Source organism: Bactrocera oleae, chromosome 2 (assembly GCF_042242935.1).
Source record: "Bactrocera oleae isolate idBacOlea1 chromosome 2, idBacOlea1, whole genome shotgun sequence".
Taxonomy (NCBI): Eukaryota; Metazoa; Arthropoda; class Insecta; order Diptera; family Tephritidae; genus Bactrocera; species Bactrocera oleae.
In genome coordinates, this window is record NC_091536.1 from 3,945,414 (window position 1) to 3,967,811 (window position 22,398).

General features: G+C 35.2%; 1 protein-coding gene across 7 annotated transcripts in view; it reads right to left on the bottom strand.

Annotated features, from left to right (window-relative positions):
- Dys (Dystrophin) overlaps positions 1-22,398 on the bottom strand; it is a 380,727-nt gene that overhangs the window by 115,178 nt on the left and 243,151 nt on the right. For all 7 annotated transcript variants that reach the window (XM_070107158.1, XM_070107153.1, XM_070107165.1 and 4 more), the window contains 2 exons: positions 17,825-17,948; positions 8,682-8,836 (listed from right to left, as the gene is read on the bottom strand). In XM_070107158.1, the coding sequence (XP_069963259.1) occupies positions 8,682-8,836; positions 17,825-17,948 (279 nt within the window). The remainder of the gene's footprint in view (positions 1-8,681; positions 8,837-17,824; positions 17,949-22,398) is intronic.

Consider the following 22,398-nt stretch of genomic DNA (forward strand, 5'->3'; position numbering starts at 1 on the left):
AGCTTGACTGGGTAGCGGGTTGAGGTGGTATAGCTTGTGTGTCATAAACTATGCATAAATGCACACAAAGTTCTTGCCACTGCCACAATTGTGTTCATGCGCACATACTTACAATACAAACACACATACATCCACACAAATGTATCTATATGGTTTTGCGTTGTTGTTGCTATTACTATTGACAGCACATTGTAACACGAAATTGTTGTTGTTGCCGCTGTTTCCACTCCTTTTACATGTAAGCCGTGTTTAACTGTTGGCACACACACATGCTCAGGCATACACATAACTGTTTCGCCTGTTGCCAATGTTTTGTTATCATTGCATTGTTGTTGTTTTTTTCAGCTGCTTTTCATTTAACAACACACCTAACAATGTTGTTGTCACATTACTATTATTGTTGTTGTTATTATTGTGTTTTTTAGTACCATCCCATTTATGTGTGTTATTGTTTTCCCTCTTGGCGTTGTTTGCCTTTGCAACTGTAACAAATGTTGCATGTAAAAAGCTTTTTATCTCGCCACACATCGGATACTTGCCACATTACGGTTGTTTTTTGTTTTTGTTAGCATTCACTTTTCGTGTGTGCTGGCATGTAAATATGTTTTTAAGCGTATGTAAAACATTTAATAAAACTGAATTAGCGGTGAAATGATTTTGTCTTGTGATAGCAAGGGGTCATTGGGCCCAAAGTTTACGTGGTGTACAAAAATTAAACGCAGCGGATTTGAAATATTTTTGTTGTAAATTTAAATCTATTAAATATTAGAGAAAGCCGAAAATATATATAAATATAGACATCTGTACTTTTACAGGTAAGGAACTAAGCCGTTTCTAAAAACTCAAAAAATTTAATAAGCGATTTTTTCCTCACAAATACTAAAGAGAATATCAATACGCTATCAAAAATTTATTCCAAAACAATGAATCATGAGAAGTTCGAAGTGTGAACAGTTTTGTTCTCTAACTTATATTTTTAAATTTTTTTCCATAGTTAGTGGTCTTTGGTACATTTTTCATTTTAAAATTGCCCAAAAATGCTCTATCGAGTTTAAGTCTGGGTACTGAGAGAGAGCATGACATCCATTCTTTTGTTATTTTTGCGGTATGCTTCGGGTCATTGTTCTGCATGTATATATCGCCTTGCCCACGCTTGAGTTCAAATATGTCTAGACTTGGGAGATATGAATCTTCGAAGATGGTAATATAATCACTTGTAAGCTTAATACCAGCAAAGCATCGAAGCACACATGGCTTACTGCCGCAAAATCATACCTCCTGACATATCCCACATATTAACTTCATTAGTCTACATCGCGATATAACTATTTGGAACGACCGTCAATCTTGTAGGAGACCAACAAGTTACATTGTTTTTTATACTCTTGCAACATGTTGCGGCAGAGTATAATAGGTTTGTTCACCTAACGGTTATTTGCATCACCTAAAAATAATCGAGTTGGATATAGGGTTATATACTCGTTTATATAAATGATCAGGATGATGAGAAAAGTTGAAATCGGTTGACTGTCTGTCCGTCCGTCCGTCTGTCCGTACAAGCTGTAACTTGAATAAAACTACATTTTGTTTTGCCAACACATGAAATTATTTCCCCAGCTTTGATCCTTGCAAGTTGCAAGAGTATAAAATGTTCGGTTACATCTGAACTTAGTGCTTCCTTACTTGTTGATTTTATATTTGAATCCGAGAGATTTTTTTGTATTTTCCGGCAACTTTTCTATAGAAACACTATTCTGTATTACTTCTATTGCGTTCTTCTTCACAGAAGAAGAAGGCTTTCCTATTATAATGGCTAAAAGATTTTAAAATTATACATATATATTTTTCTTTAAAACAACTAAAACGATAATAATTACTTATTTTTAATAATGAAATTCGTAGAGTTCCGTGCTGCCAAAGATATATTAAGTGATGGTTGTAAACATTCGCAATAGACAAAATGTACCAGATTGATGTAATGTCCTTGAAATATTACTTTATTACTTTTTTCATATATTCGTGAACAATTTTGTCCCTTACTGTATATGGGTATTTGAGTAAATAGACACAATTATTTGATTTTGTATTTTCCTTCATTAAAAAATTTAATGAACACATTTTTTGATTTAAATTAGCAGATTTAAGCCAAATCTCCCATCCTACCTTCTTCCTAACAATTGTGATGTTCTTATTAAACTGGAAAATTTTTCAAATATTGCAGTAAAAATTTCAGTTTTGAAAAGCTTTGCGTGAGAAAAGTTTCCGAAAGCCTTTAGAGAGCTTTCAGATGTTACTCAGGAAAGTTTTTGCTTTAATAAAGTTAAAAATGAACATATTTCCGAAACGCCGATTTGCCTGAATTTAAAAAGTAGAGTTGCTTAGTGATGGAAAACCAAATCAAAATAAACACAAATAAAACTAGGGGTACGACTTACTCGAAGTGAACAGAGGAGAAAAAGAATGTGTGGTTACGGATTGTGAAATTGGCCGCATTCTCGAAAAATATTTGGACAATATTTTTGGTTTTTGCTACAGTAATAAAACAAGATTATAAACAACGTCAGCCTTCGAGCCAAACTGATAGCAATCATTGTCATCCACCACTAAATCTACAACTTGTAAGTTAACAACATTGCAATCAAAACTCTCCACTGCAAACATAGCCATTCGAAGCCATTCCACCGCAAGCTTTATTCAAAGTAACTGCTACTAACTGCGACACTATATATATATCTAACAGTACTCAGCGCTGACTGAGCAATTGCCAGTCAGCCAACCAAGCAACTCTGACCGACACTTAAAAGCTGACGACTGTGGACACAACGCAGGAAGCTAGCTGCAATGCTCCGTCATTCATTAGTTAACTGGCCGACTTTGTAGTTTAACAACTCCATTACAACCTCACTATGTATGTCTACTGTCGCTGCAGAGCCTATTTTGTTCATGCAGCAGGACCTAATGCGCCGCTGGGCAATCTTGCAGTTCGTCCTTTTCAGCAACTTTTCCTTTAATGCGTTTCTCGTTCATTTTGCCTGCTTTGTGAAATGCTAGAAGTGTTGTTGTTTTTTATTGCTTTTGTGGAATTTTATTGCCAATTTCCAGTACATGTATGTATGTGTGTGTTTGTTATACATAGTTGCAGCAATAAAAATTGTTTGTGTTGGCAATTTTAACTTGTCATGTCGTTGTGGGTGTTTACAAATAGCAGAAATATTTGTTAATTTCTGGAGAAATTTGCTTCTAAAAATGTCACTAAAATTTCAAAGTTAAATGGAGTGACTTTAAGCAGTTTATAGAGGAAAAAGAATTAGAAAGCTGCATGAAAGCGTGAAGCTTTTAAGCTTTTAAAGATCAGAAGCATGCCGAGTACCCAGCGTGTAAAATAAATGGCTTAAGCTTCTGAAAAAAAGAAATAAATTTTTTAAAAGATTTGTAAGATTTTTGCCAAAGTGGTGAATCTTTGTTAAAGTTTGTGTTACTGTAAGATAGATTTTCGAAGGTTTTGCGCATCTTTTGAAAAAAATTGAAAAAACTGCACACCAAAGATATTTTTAATATTTCTGTTACTAGTGCTTGCTGGTCAAATCTCTTCGAATAGTTCCGACATGAAAAAACTTGACCTAAAACTCTAAAAGTATGTGGACCTAGTAACTGCCAAACAATCTCAAGACATATCATAAAAAGCAGTAAATACTTATATAAATTTATCGCAAACTAACAAGCGCCTAAGAACATACATCGATTTTAAGTATTCAAAACATTTTGCTTCCGCGATTGTGTATTTCACGTTATGCTGCATTTAATGTTATTAAAAACTTTTGCATACTTTCATGCGCCCCAACTTTTACTCTACCAGCTGTTTATTTGCTCAGTTTGTAGTTGTAAAATGTTCACTTTTTTCGTGCAGAATGTCGCCTCCTTTAACCGTCGTCGTTTTTAACATAATTATCTCTTTGGCAGTCCACACTTTCCTTCGTCCTTCTCGAGAGCGGTCTGTGTGTTTTGCCCTTCAGCCAACAAATTTCATTGTCACATAGTTTTTAGTTTTTAATTATCAGAACCATTATGTACATTATTCCTACCCCACCGACTCCGCCCTGCAAACGACAACGCTTTGCTGCTGTAATTGTTCTTTAATGTGGTTTAGAACTCTTGCCTTTGTATTGTCCCCATTTAAGGTTTTTGCTAAGATCTCTATCTACCTCGCACTCGTATGTTTATACTAATGCTCGTATTTCCCTTCTGCGTTCTCGGCTCTCACGTTGCAAGTGTCTAAAACTTTTTTGTTGGTTTTGAGCATTTTGTTTCACTTTGTTGTTTTGGCGTTATGTTAATGCTAATGTTACCGTTAATTGTAATGAGTAGTAATCGCTGATTTCAATGCTAAGGTACTTTAAGTATGAGCTTTTAGCAATTCTTGAAGCTTTAGTGAAACGTTATTGAATTGAGACTTTAATCGAACAGCGAAAGAGCGAGGGAAAAAAGACTTCATCTTTCCTTAAACGTTATTTTTTGAATAATTTTGGTTTAGTTGATCTTGTATTAGTCTAAAATGTCATACATTAAAAAATCTTTAATTTATGTTGCTTTAAGTGTTTGACAGGGAAGATTTTATTTATAAGTATGTTCAGAGAATTTGCTAAAGCAGTGGTGCTCACGCCATAGCTCACTGGGCTCGGTTTGGCTCCCAACAATATCAAGTGGCTCCGTTTGGATCTGAGTCTACGTATTTTTTCATTCGGAGTACTATGTTGTTATCGTGTGGCTCCATAGTTAAATTTTTTGGTCACAACTGTTCTGAAGCCCGAAAAAAGAAAATTTATTGTTCAAGATAGCCTTATACTAATTAGTGTGTAACAGTGAAAAGGAACCACTTACCACTCGCAACAGATTGTGGATTGACGATTCACAAACCGCAAGGGAGTACTGTCAAGGAAGTAGTTTATTACTATGAATAGGTTCAATCTCAGCGGTTAGGTTACGTTGCCATGTCGAAAGCTGTTTCCCTGGAAGGCTTGTATATGATTCCAGTCAACAAACACAAAGAAAATTTACCATGCATACCATAGTAACGATCGCTCGTGCGTTGCTTTGCGAAATGAGGTGATTAAATTGCGGGTTAGATTAAATATTTGACTTTATCAACTCGAAAAAAGACATTTCGATAGTAGTATTTAATTGTCAAAGTCTTCGTGCACACGCCAATGATTTTATGATGAATTTGCTGCGCGATTTCAACGTAATGAAGATATTCTGATAGCGTTTCTGAAATTTTTAGTAGTAAGGCGCAGAAAGGGCAAGTTCCCTCTGTTCTAAATTTAAACTACTTTTATATAGCATGAGAGACAGAAATTAAAAGCTAATTATTTCTTTTATTGTTATGTAATAAATATCATGAATGGTCTGAGTTCCATTTTAGCGCTGAGAAAATAGTTCAAAGTTGTTTAAAAGTTGAATTCTTTCGGTGTTGAATACCATGCATATTAGAAAGGTTAGCAAAATCAATCATTAGTTTGTGGTTGATATGGGTGAATTTGTTCGACATAAAATGTCATCTTGTAAGTTTTGAAATATTGTGAATGGAGATTCATTTAATCTTTATTATAAAAATTACATAAAAGTCGGGAAAAGTCCACTTGAGAGTTTATGCTTTTAAGTTAGAAGTTTGTGGAAAAATAAACAAGAAGAGGAAACACTTCGAACTTCAGCCTCAAATAAATTGATTAAAGAGCTGTACAGCGATATTGCCGCCTTTATTCTTCAAACACAACAACAACACAGCGCAGATAATAAATAACGAAATTATGCGGCAAATAAAGTTCAGGCAGCAGCTGAGCGCATGTCCAACTCCACCAGAGCCGCTCGAACTAATTTAAAATAAACACACATAAGCTTACTTGTGTGTATATGGCTGTCGACCAACAGGTTCAGGTGTTTCGAAACATGTTGTGTGTTTGAAAAAGTTCGAGTTGAAGAATTTGCATTTCATAGCTAATAAAATTTGGCATTGTTCAGCTTTTTTATTTAGAAATTCTGGTTGATGCAAAAGCTCTAGTCACTTTGTTTCTACTGGCTCACTCTCTCTTGTCTGCCATATTTCGGCTGTACTTGTTGCAAAAGTTTGCCACTCGACCGCAGAACTTTTTTGCGCTACGCTCCAGGTATATTAAAATTGTTAAAAAAAAAAGAAATACATCCGCACAGAACATAATTTCCATTAAAAAGTTTGCTTCGATGAGCCTGCAGCACCGCCCAAGAGTGGAACGATTTTATGTGGGATAATTTTTATGATCGGCATGTTTAACAACAACCGTTTGCCTCAGGTGCTTAGATTATATGTTGAGTGCCCAATTGCTGGCAAATTGAAAATTTAATTTACAAATTTTCTGATTATATTTTAAATTACTGTTATCAATCGTGTACAAAATATTCGAAAAGTTTTCTTAAAAGGGAAATGCAAACATGGAAATCCAGCTTATCTTGAATTTTTTATGCAGGCGAATTTTTAATTGAGAATGTGTCAGTTGGCTATGCTGTGAGAGATGGAAGTGAAGATTTAACCTGATAAATTCAATCGAAAGTAAAATGCTAAAATATATTATCTAATACCGTTTCCTATTTTTTTCATAAGTATTCGATAAACCCATTTATTGATAAAAATTACAGCGATAAATTTACCGTTTTTATTTACTTTTTCACCAGATAATTAAATGTTTAACGGAAAAATTTCAAAACGCTCTAAGAAATTCATTTATTGTCCAACAATGATTTCATATGCCGTTGCTAAATTATCTGTCTATATAAATGTTTCTCTCGCTCTCCTTGCTTTCATAACTTAATGATCTTTTATTTTTCTTTATGTATTGTATTTCGCTGCTCTCTTATGCTCTCCTGCGTTATCTAGTGTTTCTGCACATGAAAAATCTTCAGCGGTTTAGTTGCTGTCCACAGAAAGTTTCATAATAAAATTTTATTGACTTCTTTCCTCTACTTTCTTACCCAAATATTATCTGCATAGCAATACAGAAATTAACTCCCGAAACTTAGGAAGTTAACGTCACAATTCAAATCCTTTTTTGCAGCATTATGGGGTTAACACAGCCGACCTCCAAGTATCTGTTAACCAATTGGTTAATATCAATATAGAGTAGGTAAATGTATATCATGCAACATTTAAATTAATCTGAAAAGTGATCGAATAAAAGAGGCTTGCCAAATTCTGGGCTCTCTTGCCGAGCAATACCAGATGACCTTATTAAATAATAATTGAGGCTATGTTATAGTATACGCGAATTTTAAAATTGAAATTTAATGTCCAGTAAATTAAATTTTAATTCCACAATATTAGTTAAGGGTTATAGGCTTTCGCGTATTTTCCTCTCTCTGAACAAAATTATACCCTACAAAATATACACATAAATCAGCAACATGGCGATCTGGGTCGATTTACTTATCTGTCTGTCTGCATATACGCGAACTAGTCCTTCAGTTTTTGGCAAATTTTCACATTTATCCTAGAGAAATTGTTCATTCGTCGAAATCGAATTTGTAGAAACTGTTTTTTTTTTGCGCTTGCCACATTAACAATGGTGAACAGTGATTATAAACCTAACCTTTACTAAAAACAAACCTCAGTTTGACTTTTGATATCGGAGACGATATTAGTATTCGTCTTTTACTTGGTACTCTTTCCAGTAGTTGGTTTCTGTGGTTTTCAAAGCTTCTTAAAACTTATAAAATTTCAAAGGTAAAACTTTTCATTTAAACAAAACTGCCACATAAGCTTGCCTAAAATTAGGTTTTGTAAAGCAAAAAACGTTTACAAACTTCCTTCAATATCCGCAGTTACCCTACTTTAAATTGTGTGCTTAGAGTCAATTACCAATAGCAATTTACAACTTCTCAAAGTAATAATAATTTGTAAATAATAAATAAAATTCCAAGTATTAAGGCAGACCGTTACATTAGCTTTAACAATTCATAAGAACGCTTGAGTATATGGAATTATATATATGCACACCGCTGTACACATTTTCAACTTATATTATAAAAAATTAATAATTCAAGCTGCTCATTCAGCTGCGTGATTTTCACTTAACATTAATGACAACACAGCCGAATAGCAGTGAGGGACGTACAAGGTGGCGCACGCAACCAAAAACAATGACAGCGGCCATTGAAAGAAACAAAGAGATGTATGTGGGTGTTAAAAATTGCCTTTGCCAGCTCTCAGCGCTGTATATGCCGTCAACAGAGGTTGTTATGTGTTAATTTTTAAAATGACGAGCGACAGTCAAACAAAATCACCGGCAACAGTGTGTGTTATGTATACGCCACGGCGCACTAGACTCCGTGGTGTTCAACAAAGTAAGGAAAAAGCAAAGTAAACAAAAAATAATAATATAAGTGCAGCACAACAACGTAGTCAACGTCAAAGCGTCGACTTTTGTTTGTGACGCAAGTTCTGGTTGTTGTTGTGCTTTGTTTAAAGTCAGACGCATATTCGCGCAAAATAATTTTAAATACGAGTGAGTGACAGCCGCAGTCCCAAGCGCCCTTTACCACAAAGTTGGGCAAGTGAGGAAAATATTAAGTGAAGTACATATGCATTTGATAACAATGTTTTTGTTGTATTTTTTGTTTAAGAAAGTAGAGAGTTGTGATTAATATTGAAGACTCACCGTCATGTACTCGTCCAGGCGATGCTTCCAGTTGTCAGAGCGATCGATTAGATTATTCCATTGCTCCGAAAGTTTGCCTACCTCACGCCGTATGCTGCGCGTCAGCTCACGGCTCTGCTCCTCGGCGCTCAAGTAACGCGAATCACTGTCGTGTGCTGCTTTGCGCGTAAATAGCGGAGTAGGGGAAGAAAAAGAAGAAAGAAATAATTGTTTGTGTGAAAAAATAGACAACTTTATGCATAAGTAATGAAGCTAAAACGTGACTGGGTTGTTTAGGGAATAAAATAACAACAACATTATGTGTGTGTATGTGTCTAGAGGCGCATGGTGTATGCTGCATAGAGATAAGATTTTCTGAGAAATGGAGGCGTCGGCCGCGTTTTGGCGCACATTAACGCTGATATCTTTGATTACACTGATTGGAAGTGATTAAATTTTTAAGGTATCGCATTTGGCGGCGGGGGCTTGAATACCTTAAATTGCTTGTATGCAAGTATATGTAAGTTCACTTATATCAGACCAACAAATGAGCAAGAAACTTAAATATACGTTTATAATATATATGATAACAACAAAAACAACACTGGTACCACTAGTAGGTAACGGACAGTAAATTTGCATACACTTGTCGCAATAATTTATTTATCTCAACTAATAAACCAAACTATCATAATATGTGTACAGATGGATTTGCTTGTATTTGTGTACATACATTTTTTTCCCACTTTTATGCAAATATTGTTGTTGCTGTTTACTTTATATTTATATTAGATGAATTTATCCACCTGCTAGTCAACCAATACCTACAAAAGTTCCACCACAAACATTTTCCTGCATTCATTATGCACAACAGGTCCACACTCTGACAGGTAAATTTACATACAAATATAATTTTTAAAGGATTTTCTTTTCAATTTTTTTGTTTTTGTTTGGCATTTGCGCGTGACGTGTTTTGTTATGCAGCTTTACCTGGCAGAAGGCATTAGAATTGATAACTCAGTTGCGAAAAATTGATTAATAAATCTATCTTGCATTTGTTTTTGGTTCGCAGAATGAGTATAAATTGAATCATTAGCTGCATGTAAAATAAATAAGCAGTTGTTATCTTAATCTTCTTCAATTTCCAGGCTGCATTGCCAATAATTTTATTCAAACTCAACCACTTAATTGCTTTTAGCCCACCTAAGCTTTGTTTATACTCCGTTGCTTTGCTTCCTACAGCTCGAGTCCCTTCTTTGACCCAGTCTGAATTGTGAGTTTATTTTTTGGTTTTCCAACATTCAACGCTATGCCACATGTTGCAAGAATATACGAAATTGAGTAATACTGATTATTCACCGCCCTAAGTGGTTGCGTTTTGATGACCAAACCTTTATACTCGTAGTATTCATAGTTTTAAGTAAATTCAAGAACCCAAAGCTCATCTTGTGCTAGTTAAGCTCTTAGTCAAATGTGGCATCACCGGTTGCGCTTCTGACGCATGCGCATTAGTGTTATGATTCTTTCTTAGTGGATACATATTTTTTTCGTTTTAAAAAAAGTTGCTGTAACCATTTATTTTGGTTTTCTATTAATGAATATAATTATGTGCAGGGTATAACAAAAAGAAAAGTTAAATTAAAACTTAATTTAGTAGAAATTAAATTAAAAAAGTTGCGAGAAAAAATTACTACGCTACCTGATAACAGTATCACAAGAGAATAGCACATATTTTATACTTGTTACGATTTCGTTCAATTTCTTGTAGAAACGTGAAAAAAGTTCCAGGCTTGAAAAATGTCGACAGATGGCGCTACTATCCAAATATTACCAAAAATAGTTTTTATGCTCTTATTTTTTATGAATGATTGTATAAAGTATATCATCAATAGCATAAGGGGGAAAAAAAATTTCCGGGCCTGGTAGCAGGCCATAAAAGCAAAGTCACTAGAAGGCAATTTAGCGAGAGTAAAGAAATAATCGAAGAGACTAAAAACTGTTTTCAACTAGGAGACTAATCGTACTATGAAAATGATGTACACAGTTTGGAAGATTGCTATAATTGGTATATATCCGTTAATGGATTAAACGTGTTTTTGTTTAAAACGATTTTTTAACTTTTTAACCTTATTTACCTTCACAATGGAATAGAAAAAGTAAGACGCAAACATAAAAACATGACTCTCAGTTATATACGCAAAAATTAGCTAGATTTTTGAGCAATCACTACAAATTTTTGAACTAAATTATTCGAAAACATTTCACTTCAGATCCAAAACAAATTCCATTTCACTGAACAGAATAACTTGCATAAAGTGCTTTTCTTTGTCAACACAAAATATGCCAATCGCGCTACAATTTCTTTGTTCCCTTACAAATACATATGTGCAGGAAACTTAGAAACTTTATTTAAAAAGCGCTCACGAGAAAATACTAGGAATTACGGCACCCACTGAGTTTATTGAATTTAGTAGTAAATTTACATGGAAAAAAAATCAAACCAAAAATTTAAGTTATATTGCTACAAGCACAAACGCTTAAAAGTATGCAGCAAAACTAGAGAAAGTACAAACGTCCAAAAGTATGCAACAAAGCAAGAGGAAGTGTGCACACAATTGGGAATAGAAGAGAAAGATGGAAGGAATATTTCGAGTTGTAACTCTATCATAGGAAATACTGCAAAACGTACACGGAGAATCGGCAAAAAGGTTGACAGTGACAAGCAAGAAAAGCTGTGAACGGCGGTGGTACGAAGGATTTGCTCGTGGCAGAGTTGCAATACCAAATATCAAATTAAGTGATAAGCATAATGGGTGATGGTAAACGCTTGAGCAAAAGTAAAAGAAGAACAACAAAGGAGGGAGAGAGATAGAGTGCGAACGGTTGCTGGCATGAATATTCAGCTGGTCTGCGGGCCACTGACGAACTGCTGCAATGCAATAAATCGATGAAACAGCACGCCATACGAACAATACTACAAGCGTAAACGAAGCATGTCAGCTGTGGGCGAATATGCGGCATACACACACACACACATCAATAAACATAGGCACTCGAAGCAAAGAGCGCGGTGTAGAGCATCAACATATCCTGTTTGGAATGTGTGTCGAGCATATTTCATACACATTTCGGTAGAATTTTCTACGTGCTGCTGCAGCTCCACTTGATTTGCATATAATTTCACTTTTATCCCATTCACAATCAGTGAATACAATTCGATGAATTCAATTTTGTTGAAGTTTTTTGTTATTGTTTTTTTTCTTCAGAGCGGCTTTTTGCTTTGCACTTACTTTTTTTATTCTTTTCGATTTTTGTTGTTGCAGCTTTGGTTTGTTTTGCATCAATTTCGTATCGAGAAACGATAAAATTTGCGAATACTTGTACAGTCCTTGGTGGAGCGAAGGTTGCCTGCAGCATTTTGCATATTTGAGTAGCTGTAAATGTATGTGTGCGTATGCTTTCAGGCACACACATTTCTACATTTCTGTTGGGTGGTCTAGTAATTGCAGCGGAAACGATCAATAAACTGTGTTTTGAGATATTCGGTTTCAGGGGAAAAGTTATAATTCCATTTTCATTTATAGAGGAGATGTCATTGTGACACAAATACAATAATATTAGATGTTAATACACCAGGTTTGTGCAGGACTGACTGAATGAATGCACAGTTTGCAAATTGGGTGATTTCTTAGAGTGCAAAAAGCGTATCTGGTATTATTTCATATAAAAAAAAATTATTAATGTGGTTTTTTTTCTTTGCTTTCACTTACTTCGGACTCTGCTCTCTTCTAAAAATTGTGCATTTTAAAGAATAAATCAGTTGGAGAGTAGGATAAAAGAAAAAATGTATACGCAGGGTTTTCCAATAAGTGTGATATAATTAAAATAAAAAAAAAACAAGGAAATTCAAATAATTTTTTGTAATGTAAGGTACAATCAGTACAATTGAGTTCTGAATATAACATCATTCAAATGGCCTTTACGATTTCTTTTGCAGAAACGAATTTGATGAGCCCAATTTTCGAGCACTTTTTCCACTAAATCGAGTCATATATCAAGAATAGCACGTTTAATATTGACTTCCAAAGCTTTAAGAGAGTCTGGTTTGTTGCAAAAGACAAATTACTTCAAATAAACTCAGAAGAAGTAGTTAATGGTGTCAAATCACAACTTCTTGGAGGCCCTTCAATGTTACAAATTCTTGAAATTTTCGAACCTCCAAACTTTTGTCGCAATAATTCGGTTGTTACACGTGTTGTGTTGATCAACTTCTTCCAATTGCGACAATAGAAACGTGGTTATCAGCGATTTATGTATACCGCTCTCCATTGACAGCAACGGTGTCGCTAGCTTCATTTCGAAAGAAGTACGGACCGATAATTCCACCAGACCAAAAGCCAAACCAAACTTTCAATCTTGGTGAATGTAATAGTTGTTTAAGAATAATTTGTGAATTTTCTTTGCACCAGCATTGACAGTTCACCTCATCGGAGAAGATAATTTTCTTAAAAAGATCGCAATTGCAGAACGATTATTTTGATAATTTGTAAACGTTGTTCTTGTATATATCTTTCCATGATTGACTACAATGAAAAAAAATTCCAGATCATTAAAAATGACCAAAACGACAATTAGAAATCATATCGTCCCTATTCGGAAACCTGGTACATCATTAAGTTGGTAAAACTTTTCTTCAATGCTTTCTCCACTGCTGCCAAGTTTGCTTATTCAGATTTTAGACAAATTTTGCTATATCGCATTGCTCAAATATCCAGTAACTACCAAAAATTAGAGTAATTTTTTATAAGAGAAAAGTATTCCACTTTTAAGTTGAAGTTACTCAATTTCCTAAAAGAGAATAAAATGATAATAATTTTTTCTTTAAACATTGTTTTTCAATAGTGTTTATGAGAGCTCCATAAAAGTAAGCAAAATATCACCCAAAGCCACTAATGGAACTCCTACATACTCTAGTACACGACTTTTACATGAATTCTTATAAGCTACAACAATAAAAAAGCACACAAAAATTATAACGGATGTTTCAATACCTTTTTCGAAGTTGGCCCTTTAGACAGCTATTATTTGATTTATACTTAGTTTGGGTTGTCATTTCCTAATACTCCCGAACAACTAGTCGGTCGACATAACCGTTTAGTGGAGTCGGTAAGTCGAATAAGTGGTGTGAAATCAGCCCTTTAAATGCTGCTACAACAATTTTCGTGTTGAGCTATTTAGTCGACGATATATCGTCGTTTTTTTCTGACTCCGACTCCTCCTTTTTGCTTCTAAAATATAATTGTCTCTCACGAAATATTCCACCAAAACCTCAATAATTATGTTATTATACTTATTAAACTGTTGCAAAGTCGTTTAAAAATGTATGCTTAACGCCCAACCCCACCCCCCCCGTCAGTGAAAATCGACTAACTTTCCCATTAACCAACATTACGGCGCGTGAGCTTGTATAACCTTAACGTAAGCCATTTACCGTTCGCCTCAGTTAACAGTTTGAAGTATAACAACAACAATTAAAGCAATAGCTACAACAAAATCAATTTGCACCAGCATATTCTTAACGCAAATGCTCAGTTTTACGACGCTTTTAGCCACATTTAATTTTATTAAGCAACTCTGGCAACGCCATTCAAGCCACTCAATTGCACGCAACTAACGGCAGTAATTATGCGTTAACATTATTAACAATTACCTACGATTAGGTAATTGACGCCGCCCAGTCTGACTAAGCGCTCGCATTAACGGCACACGCAAAGGGTGAGTGTGTGGCAGAGATAGGTGGCAACACTATGCACACTAAATGGTTGCAGTGACCGGCAGTTGTGAATTTAATATTTGTGTAAAATGAAATTGCCCACCCATACATGCATGGCCACTTTGCACTAAAGTCAAAACCATATTAAAAGCAGCATTTTTGTGTATTTTTCACTTCGATTTTTGGTTTTGAACTTTTCGCACTTTCCAACTCTTTTGCAGTAGCGTGTTTTTAACAAACGTGTTGATAAGTGCTTTTGTCTGGCTTTCGCCAATCGACATGCAAACGGTCGCAGCGAGTACGTATGCGTGAAAGTGTGAACATGTGGCAAGTTGTTGTTGCCTTCAATATTAACATTATCGAAAATTCCACTCACACATACACACTTTTTTTGCGTACATATGTGTGAGCGCTTAAAGGCTGAAACAAATTGGTTTAATGTGTTTATGGTCGGCTATGAATACAAAAAAGTAGCTCTAGCTTAATAACCTTGTAGGAAAATACATCAATTTCGAAATGGTTCATCTAGCACCAGTACTACTCCGAGCTTTTATCATTTTCTTTTATGCAACTAATGAATTGCAATCGCCATTGTTATGATAAAAGCAAGTTGTCTCTGGTTTTGCCGGCCTTTATGCGATATACGAGTTTTTCGTTACCTATGTTGTAACGGTAGCTTTCCAAAAAGTCATTAAATACTAAAATTATTCCAATTCCATTTCAATTTTTGATACGTGGCTTTCAAATTTATACCAACTGCGTGTTCGATTCACTACTCAAAGTTTGGCGCATATAACATAGCAAAACTTCCTTAAATACGCCTCAATTAATCAGCTAGAAGCCGAGCTTGTGAGGCTTGTGCAACATTTCCGTGTTTTTGATTGTAAAATATACTGTACGCCGATGAATATATTATATACTATCTTACCGAGGCAACTTTTCTAAAAACTGGTATAAGTCGAATGATTTTATGGTAAGTTCGATTCCTGTCAAGGGATTCCGGTTGTAAGCCGTGGGAAGTTCGAATAAATAAATGTTATATAAGGTCTAGTTAAAAGAAATCCATTATTTTTTTAAATTAATTTGAAGTTTTATTTAGCAAAGTGAAAATTATGTGATTTAGGTGAAATGTGCAATATTTTATTCGATAACTCGATATTGAATGTATTTTTACTATGCCACTCTCATCAATCCTCATCTCTATTGGCAAAACTTGAGACGAATTTTTCACCAGCAAAATTTTCGCCATAGAGAGGAACTTGATCCCAGGTCCAAACTATAAGACGGATGCATACGATTATTCCAGCTAAGCTCACGCAGCTTTTTGGCGAGTGCATGTGGCACTGTTAATACCACCAAACACATAACAAAACTTTCCTGTCCATCAACTTTGGCTTGGTCTGCGTTTGCACGCGTTCGCCGCAATTCAATTACGACCAACATCAGTAACCATCCGATCCAGAAATGGATCGATTTTGTTACGATTCAGCAAAGAATCGCAAATGAAAATTCGCCCATGGGGTTTTTTGCCATAACTCGTGTGCCACCCATGGTATCAAACACTTTTTTGTACCAGGCTTAGCTCCTGAGAAATCAAAACAGTACTTATGTAAAGGTCGAACTCAAAGATTTCCATTAATTTATCGATATTTTCTATATTTGGTCTTTCATGGTTCATCTTTGACATCAAAATTTTCTGAATGGAATCAACGAAACCAATATCGCGTATGGTTAACTTTTACAGTATCTAAGAGGTTTTTTTAGTAAGATTATACATCACAAGATACAGTTAGTAATCTGTATCTCCATCTAGGCAGCCATTTATTGGTAAAGTAATATATTTCTTTTTATTAGTGTTAAAATACCATACCATACAGGTTTGAATAGTTCTTTTGAACTTCGTACAAAACTTATAATAAATCGAATTTGAAAGAACGTTTTTAGCAGCGCTTTTAAAAGTTACCCGAGGAATATTTTATGCCTCTACAGCAAAATCGACAACCACCATTTCCAATAATTATTATATTAATTATTTGCGTTTATAAATGTATCCATTAGTAGATATAGGCAGGTAATCGGTTTTCAAGAGTACTCGGTATAAAATTTAAAGAACATTGGTTGTTTTCTCCTTTTGTATTTTTTTCTTGTGTGTTTCTTATTTTTTAGTAAAGTGACAATAGCAGGCAACCGGTTTTCAATTGTACCCGGTATACATTTCTTTTTTTCTCTTTTTCTATATTTTCCCTTGTTTAGTACACTGCTACTGCCTGTAATCGGTTCTCAAGAGTACCGGGTCCTGAAATTTTACTATATTCATTTCTTTTTCTGTATTTGTTCACCAAATTTGGTAATTTTTGTCATTGCAAATTCCAAAATGAATACTTTTCATACTGTAATCATATAGTACACCATGCCGTATGAGTAACACAGGATATGTAAGGCACTTGTAGGTCATTTGATGTATAAATTAAACTGCGTATATCTTTTAAATGAAAGTTTTTATGGATCGGAAAATTTTGTATAAGAATATCATTTTTTCAAAGTTGTAGATTTACTTGCTTAATGCAAAAAATCAAAAATTACTTGTTATATTTAATGGGTAATGAAATCTGATTTAGGCACGGTTCAAATTGAAAATGAAGAACTTGTTTACGTTGCATTCATATTTTTTAATTTTTAGGTCAAAAACTGATACCCTAATACACATATATAATAGCACAAGTATGTTATACCTAAACATAACAACCACATGGCCTATTTAAGATGGATAGCTAACAATACACTCCAATTAGAAGCAAATATCAATTGACGCTACTATCTTATACTCTAACAACAATAGTAACAACACTTGCTTGTCAGCAATATTCCTCCATTTATCGTCGACTGAAAATGGCCAACCGAGCAGTTGGTGATGTTGCACTGTGTGTGAATTGACACAATTCTGATGTGCAATTGTTTGCTTTTGTTTTTGTAGCTGCATAAACACATTCCATTTATCTCCAACACATACACACATATACTCTACATACACACTACAATTGAATTGCTTTTTGCCTATAACACATCAACAAAAACACATGTACACTTGTATATATGTATGTATGTGTGTGTGGCAACTGCTCAGTAAAGCCTTTTTGGAAAGGCAATTGAGTGTCGCATGATAATACCGACTGTTTAATGCTATTAACACCAGGCAAGGACTTGCTCTTCGCGTACATACATACATATATGCTTATGTAAAATCTTTTGTATATATGTGTGCGCATCATTGATTATTTATTGGTACATCAAACACATATACATAAACAAGCGTGTCTTCATCCCAATACGAGTGCGCGCGTGTGTGTTGGAGGTGCCTAACATTGTGCACTTTCATGCCGATTTTACTCACCTTCCGTATCGCTGTTGTCCGACACAGGCGGCTCACTCGAAATATATTGTCGTCCACTCAATAAATTGCTTTCGACAATGGGACGTTTGTCCTCCAGTTGACGCCTGAAAGCCTTATGATCGTCCTGCAAGTAGAAATTGTATTGGTAAATATTTTAAGTTTGTACCAAAGCAAATTTTAAGCGCTGTCGATATTTTTGTTGCACGCAAACTAATTATTTACTTGTATTGCTGATGATTTAACATTATTTATAAAGAATGTGTGGTATTGATTTGTTTTATCGATTGCCATAAATTTAAGAGTTTATATAAAATTCTGAATAAAACAATTGAACAGTTTGCGAAAAGAGCAAATAAACAAAAAAAAGAAGCAAATGAAAGCAAATTTGATTCGCCACGTCTCTACCTTTAAGGCGTTAACTCGACTATTTTCGTGTAGAAAAATTAACATGAGAAAGCAGCAACAAAGTTATCGGCTTGAATTCAATATAAAAGAGTTTGTGGAGATCTTATTGATGTTGTAAAATTATTCACTATTCGCTGTCCATTAAATTGCAACAAACTATTGTATTTTAGTTATACCAATAGATAGATACCTGATTATACTATTCGTTTTCATTTATACCATTTGCGTGTTCGATTTACTACTATTCAATGTTTAGCGCATAAACATACATAAAATATCCTGCTTTGTAATCAGCTAGTCTCAAACTACTTTAAAACTAATGTGAATAGCAACTGGTACTTTTAACGAGTTGATGTCTAATATATACCAGTTTTATACTTATTCAGCACAGCTAATAAGAATAAAGATACTTTAGGCACTTTACTCACAAGGCAAATATTTTAATTCAATAAAACCATTTTATTCAGAACGAATGCAGTTCCATGCAAATTTTACCAACTTGCTAGGCTTTTTCAATTTGCAACTATTTTCGCAAACTTTCTTTACAAGTGCTTGCCATGGCTAAAAGTATACTCCTAAATAATCTCTCTTCATTTTTTTTGGAACTTAGCCCAAGCAGAACACTTGAATGTGCATACGACTGTAATCAAATCCATTACATTGTATTCTCGTAAGTAATTGTTTAATGACCCTAGTCCAACTTTCACACACAAAGCCACAAATGTAAGCGAGTGTTATGTGGCAGAGGGAATCACTTAAGAGTCTGGCGTGATTGTTTACATAACTATTTGCAGGGTGTTGTAGTGTTTCGGGTAGGCTGTGCCATAGAAAACGACGCAAACAAAACTAAAAACATTATCGGACACTCTGGTGGGAAATTTTAGTTTCCACACGCCAGAAAACTTGCCATACGCCACAGCTCGCTCACGCAGAGTTTATTGGGACTCATTTGAACTGGGTTTGGCTCACATAAGCTGTAAAGTCAAAAGCGCTGTTGAGAGAGTTAATGACATAAGAAAAATTTGCTTGTGTTGACAACAAAAATAATACTGTAGCGATGAACAAAAAGATATTTAGCTCTCGGCTTTTGTTTGCGTTCGTGCGAATAGTGGTTAAGTTCGTTTATTTTCACAGCCAATTTGACCAGTTGTCAATTCTGTGGGCTCAGTGACCAACTCACTTCGTGAGAATTAGTCCTTTTTCTATTTACTCGTCTGCAAAATTATCCGTACAAATGGAGTATGACAGATTGAATCTATATTTGCGATTTTTGCAATTCCATCATTACAATTTATTTGGATAATTTCTTGAACTCAAAACCATCAAGTGAGCGGATTGATTGACAATGGGAAAATGGTATGATTTCTCTGTTTGGCTCATTAATAGCCCGAAGATTGCTGGCATACTTTCTGCAGTACAAATAACTCCACAAAAAATGCCAGAAAGATTCAAAATTGGAAGTCTTTGCGGTCGGTAAATGTCAATGCATTTTCAAAACGTAAATTGAAATCATCAGCCGTCAAAACCTTCAATGTACCATCGAAACTGATTGTCATGCACTTTTTGATAATGTTTAAAAAATATATATACCTATATCGGATGATGGTTTGGAGCATAATCTAGTCAAAAAGTTATGTTTTTTGTAATGCTTAGGCAGCAAAGGGATCTGAAATGGATTTTCACAGCCCTAAATTCATATTGTTAACACCGTTAGACAGAGCAAATTGAGCACTGTCATTGTGAACTGAACTGAACGACTCTTTTGAGTTTAAATTTACTAACCTTAAAAGTAAGTGACTTATACTGGAGTTTGCTGTGAGGTATTAGGTTAACTTTCCACAAGAACTTTCGAGCTTAGTTCGATAAGCAGGTGGACCCTTACGCTTTATCTGGAAGAGAAGGTTTCGAAGTTACACTAAAAGAGGGTGGATGGCGCAAGTGCACGCGACCACCAGCGGAAATTTCCACATCTACACGGGCGGATCAAAAATGGCTGATAAAGAGAACGCAATGATTTATTGCCGGAATACTGCAGAATCTTGCAGCTGGAAGTCTTTGCGATCAATAAAGCTGCTGAGATAGTTGATAATGCAGTAAACGACATAAAGAATAATAATATTGCATTGCAGGAATTCTATTCTGTCTTCAGTTTGGATTGCACTAAAGTGTAACAACAATCAAATTGTTTCTCTACGATAATTACTCTGTCATAAATTTTAGTTTTTTAAATTGTTGTGCTTTCTACTAAAAACTTCGCTTTCTCTGCCTAATAGATGCTATCAAATTCCTTATAACTTTGAATGAGCTCCTCAATTACAAAAAAATGTTATTTAAAAGAGAAAAAGGTCATTACGAGAAAGTGAAGGAAGGACATAAACTCACAACTTCCTTGCCAACGAAACATGACTTCCAGTACTACCATACATACGCTTCCAACAACCGAAAAAGTGTGCGAGCATAGAGTGGCCGGGTAACCACTTGAAAGGAGGTCACACATTAGTAAATGACATGGACGCACTTTTGCACACAGCCGAAGGCACTTATTTAAGCGCCGGAGCGTAACCCTTTCATTTGCCATATATGAGCTCCAACAAAATACAAGTAGATAAGTTATAAATATACATAGTACAGAAAATATGTGCTTAGATGAACTGTCGCATCTGGCAATTCTCCACGTCCACCCGCTCACAGTACTCATACAACTACGCCACTTGGCTTGCTGTCAAAATCTGAAAATTGTCTTAACCTCAAAAATGAATCCACTTCATACGCCATTAAATCTCAAGTCGCATGCGACCTCAACGCATTAAGACGAACCGACAAGGTAGAGCTCACAACATAAATAGGCGAGCTTAGTGAGTAAATGAGGAGGCGAGAGTAGAAGAAAAGCTTAACGGAATATAATGTGTGAGACAGTCACTAGAGCAGATCAGGAGAACTTGGTGCAGGAAACGGGCGGAAAGTGGAATTTCGGCGGTGAGTGAGTGATGATGGGCATGCTGAAAAGGTTGGCGAGTGGCTCATGAGTGTGTGTGTGAGTTGTTGGCCTAGGTTTGGCAGCGGAGGCTGTTAGATGGTGGGCTGTTGTGGCGTTGGCAGGAAATGTCATGCGTTTTATTCCGTTGCCACGACAAAAGTAGTCATAAATTATATCTTATTTCTTTCCACGCAATTACTTGTGAAAACACTCAAATTGGCACTATGTAGCATAACTGGTTGTCGACAGAAGTATGCATGTGTATAAGTATGTGTATTGGTTAGAAGATTCCGTATCGGAACCAAGAAAAACTTCTCACGAAGTGATTGCCAAATTTTAAAAAGATCGTTGGCAATATTACCGGAATTTGACTGGAGGTGCACCTCTCTTTACGGTCTGAGCTGATACTCAACTCCATCTTAAATAAACCCAACGTCAAACCATGTTTTTGATTTGAACCATCGCGGGTTACCTGAAAAATGGTTATAAACTTTAAGCTCCCATGGCAACAGTGTAATCATATTAATTCCTCCGTTCAAAATTATGTCCGTGGAGCAGTTTTTCTATTTATGACGCTTTTATTAGCTTCAGCTGTATGTTTGTATGTAAATGAAAATAGTTTGAAAATCTAAAAAACACGCTTTTAAAGCACTTCAAACTAAAAGGTGAAAAATAATTCCTTATATAAACTGATGGAAATATAGACCGAAATATACTTGTATTATTGTGGTTCTTCCTAGAGTTCTTCTAGGACTAATTCTTTGGTTGAAAGGAGAGGTGAATAGAACGCCAACTAATCACTCTCAGCAACTTGGTGGACTTAATAAAAGTCCTAAGTTTTCCAACCTACATTTTTCAGATACATTTATTTCTCAAACAGTTGGAACTCGTAAGGGTAATACCATAATGTTTGATCACTTTCTCTCAAGTTTATGAAGGTGAGATCTCAAAAGAAAGTGTCCTGAGATGACTTCTTTCAACTGCTAAATTTTTTCGCTCTCTTCTCTTGGTCTGTCTACTGTCCATACTACAACAAAGTAATCTTGTGATGTATTGGTGGTGTCCCAAGACCTGTGTGATTGAACGATAAATTATTTGTTACTTTCCTCCTGTTTTGAAAAACTCTTATGCTCTCTAGAAACAACATAGACGGGACTAAAAGTTTGAGGAACGCCACTACCGTATGCACTTA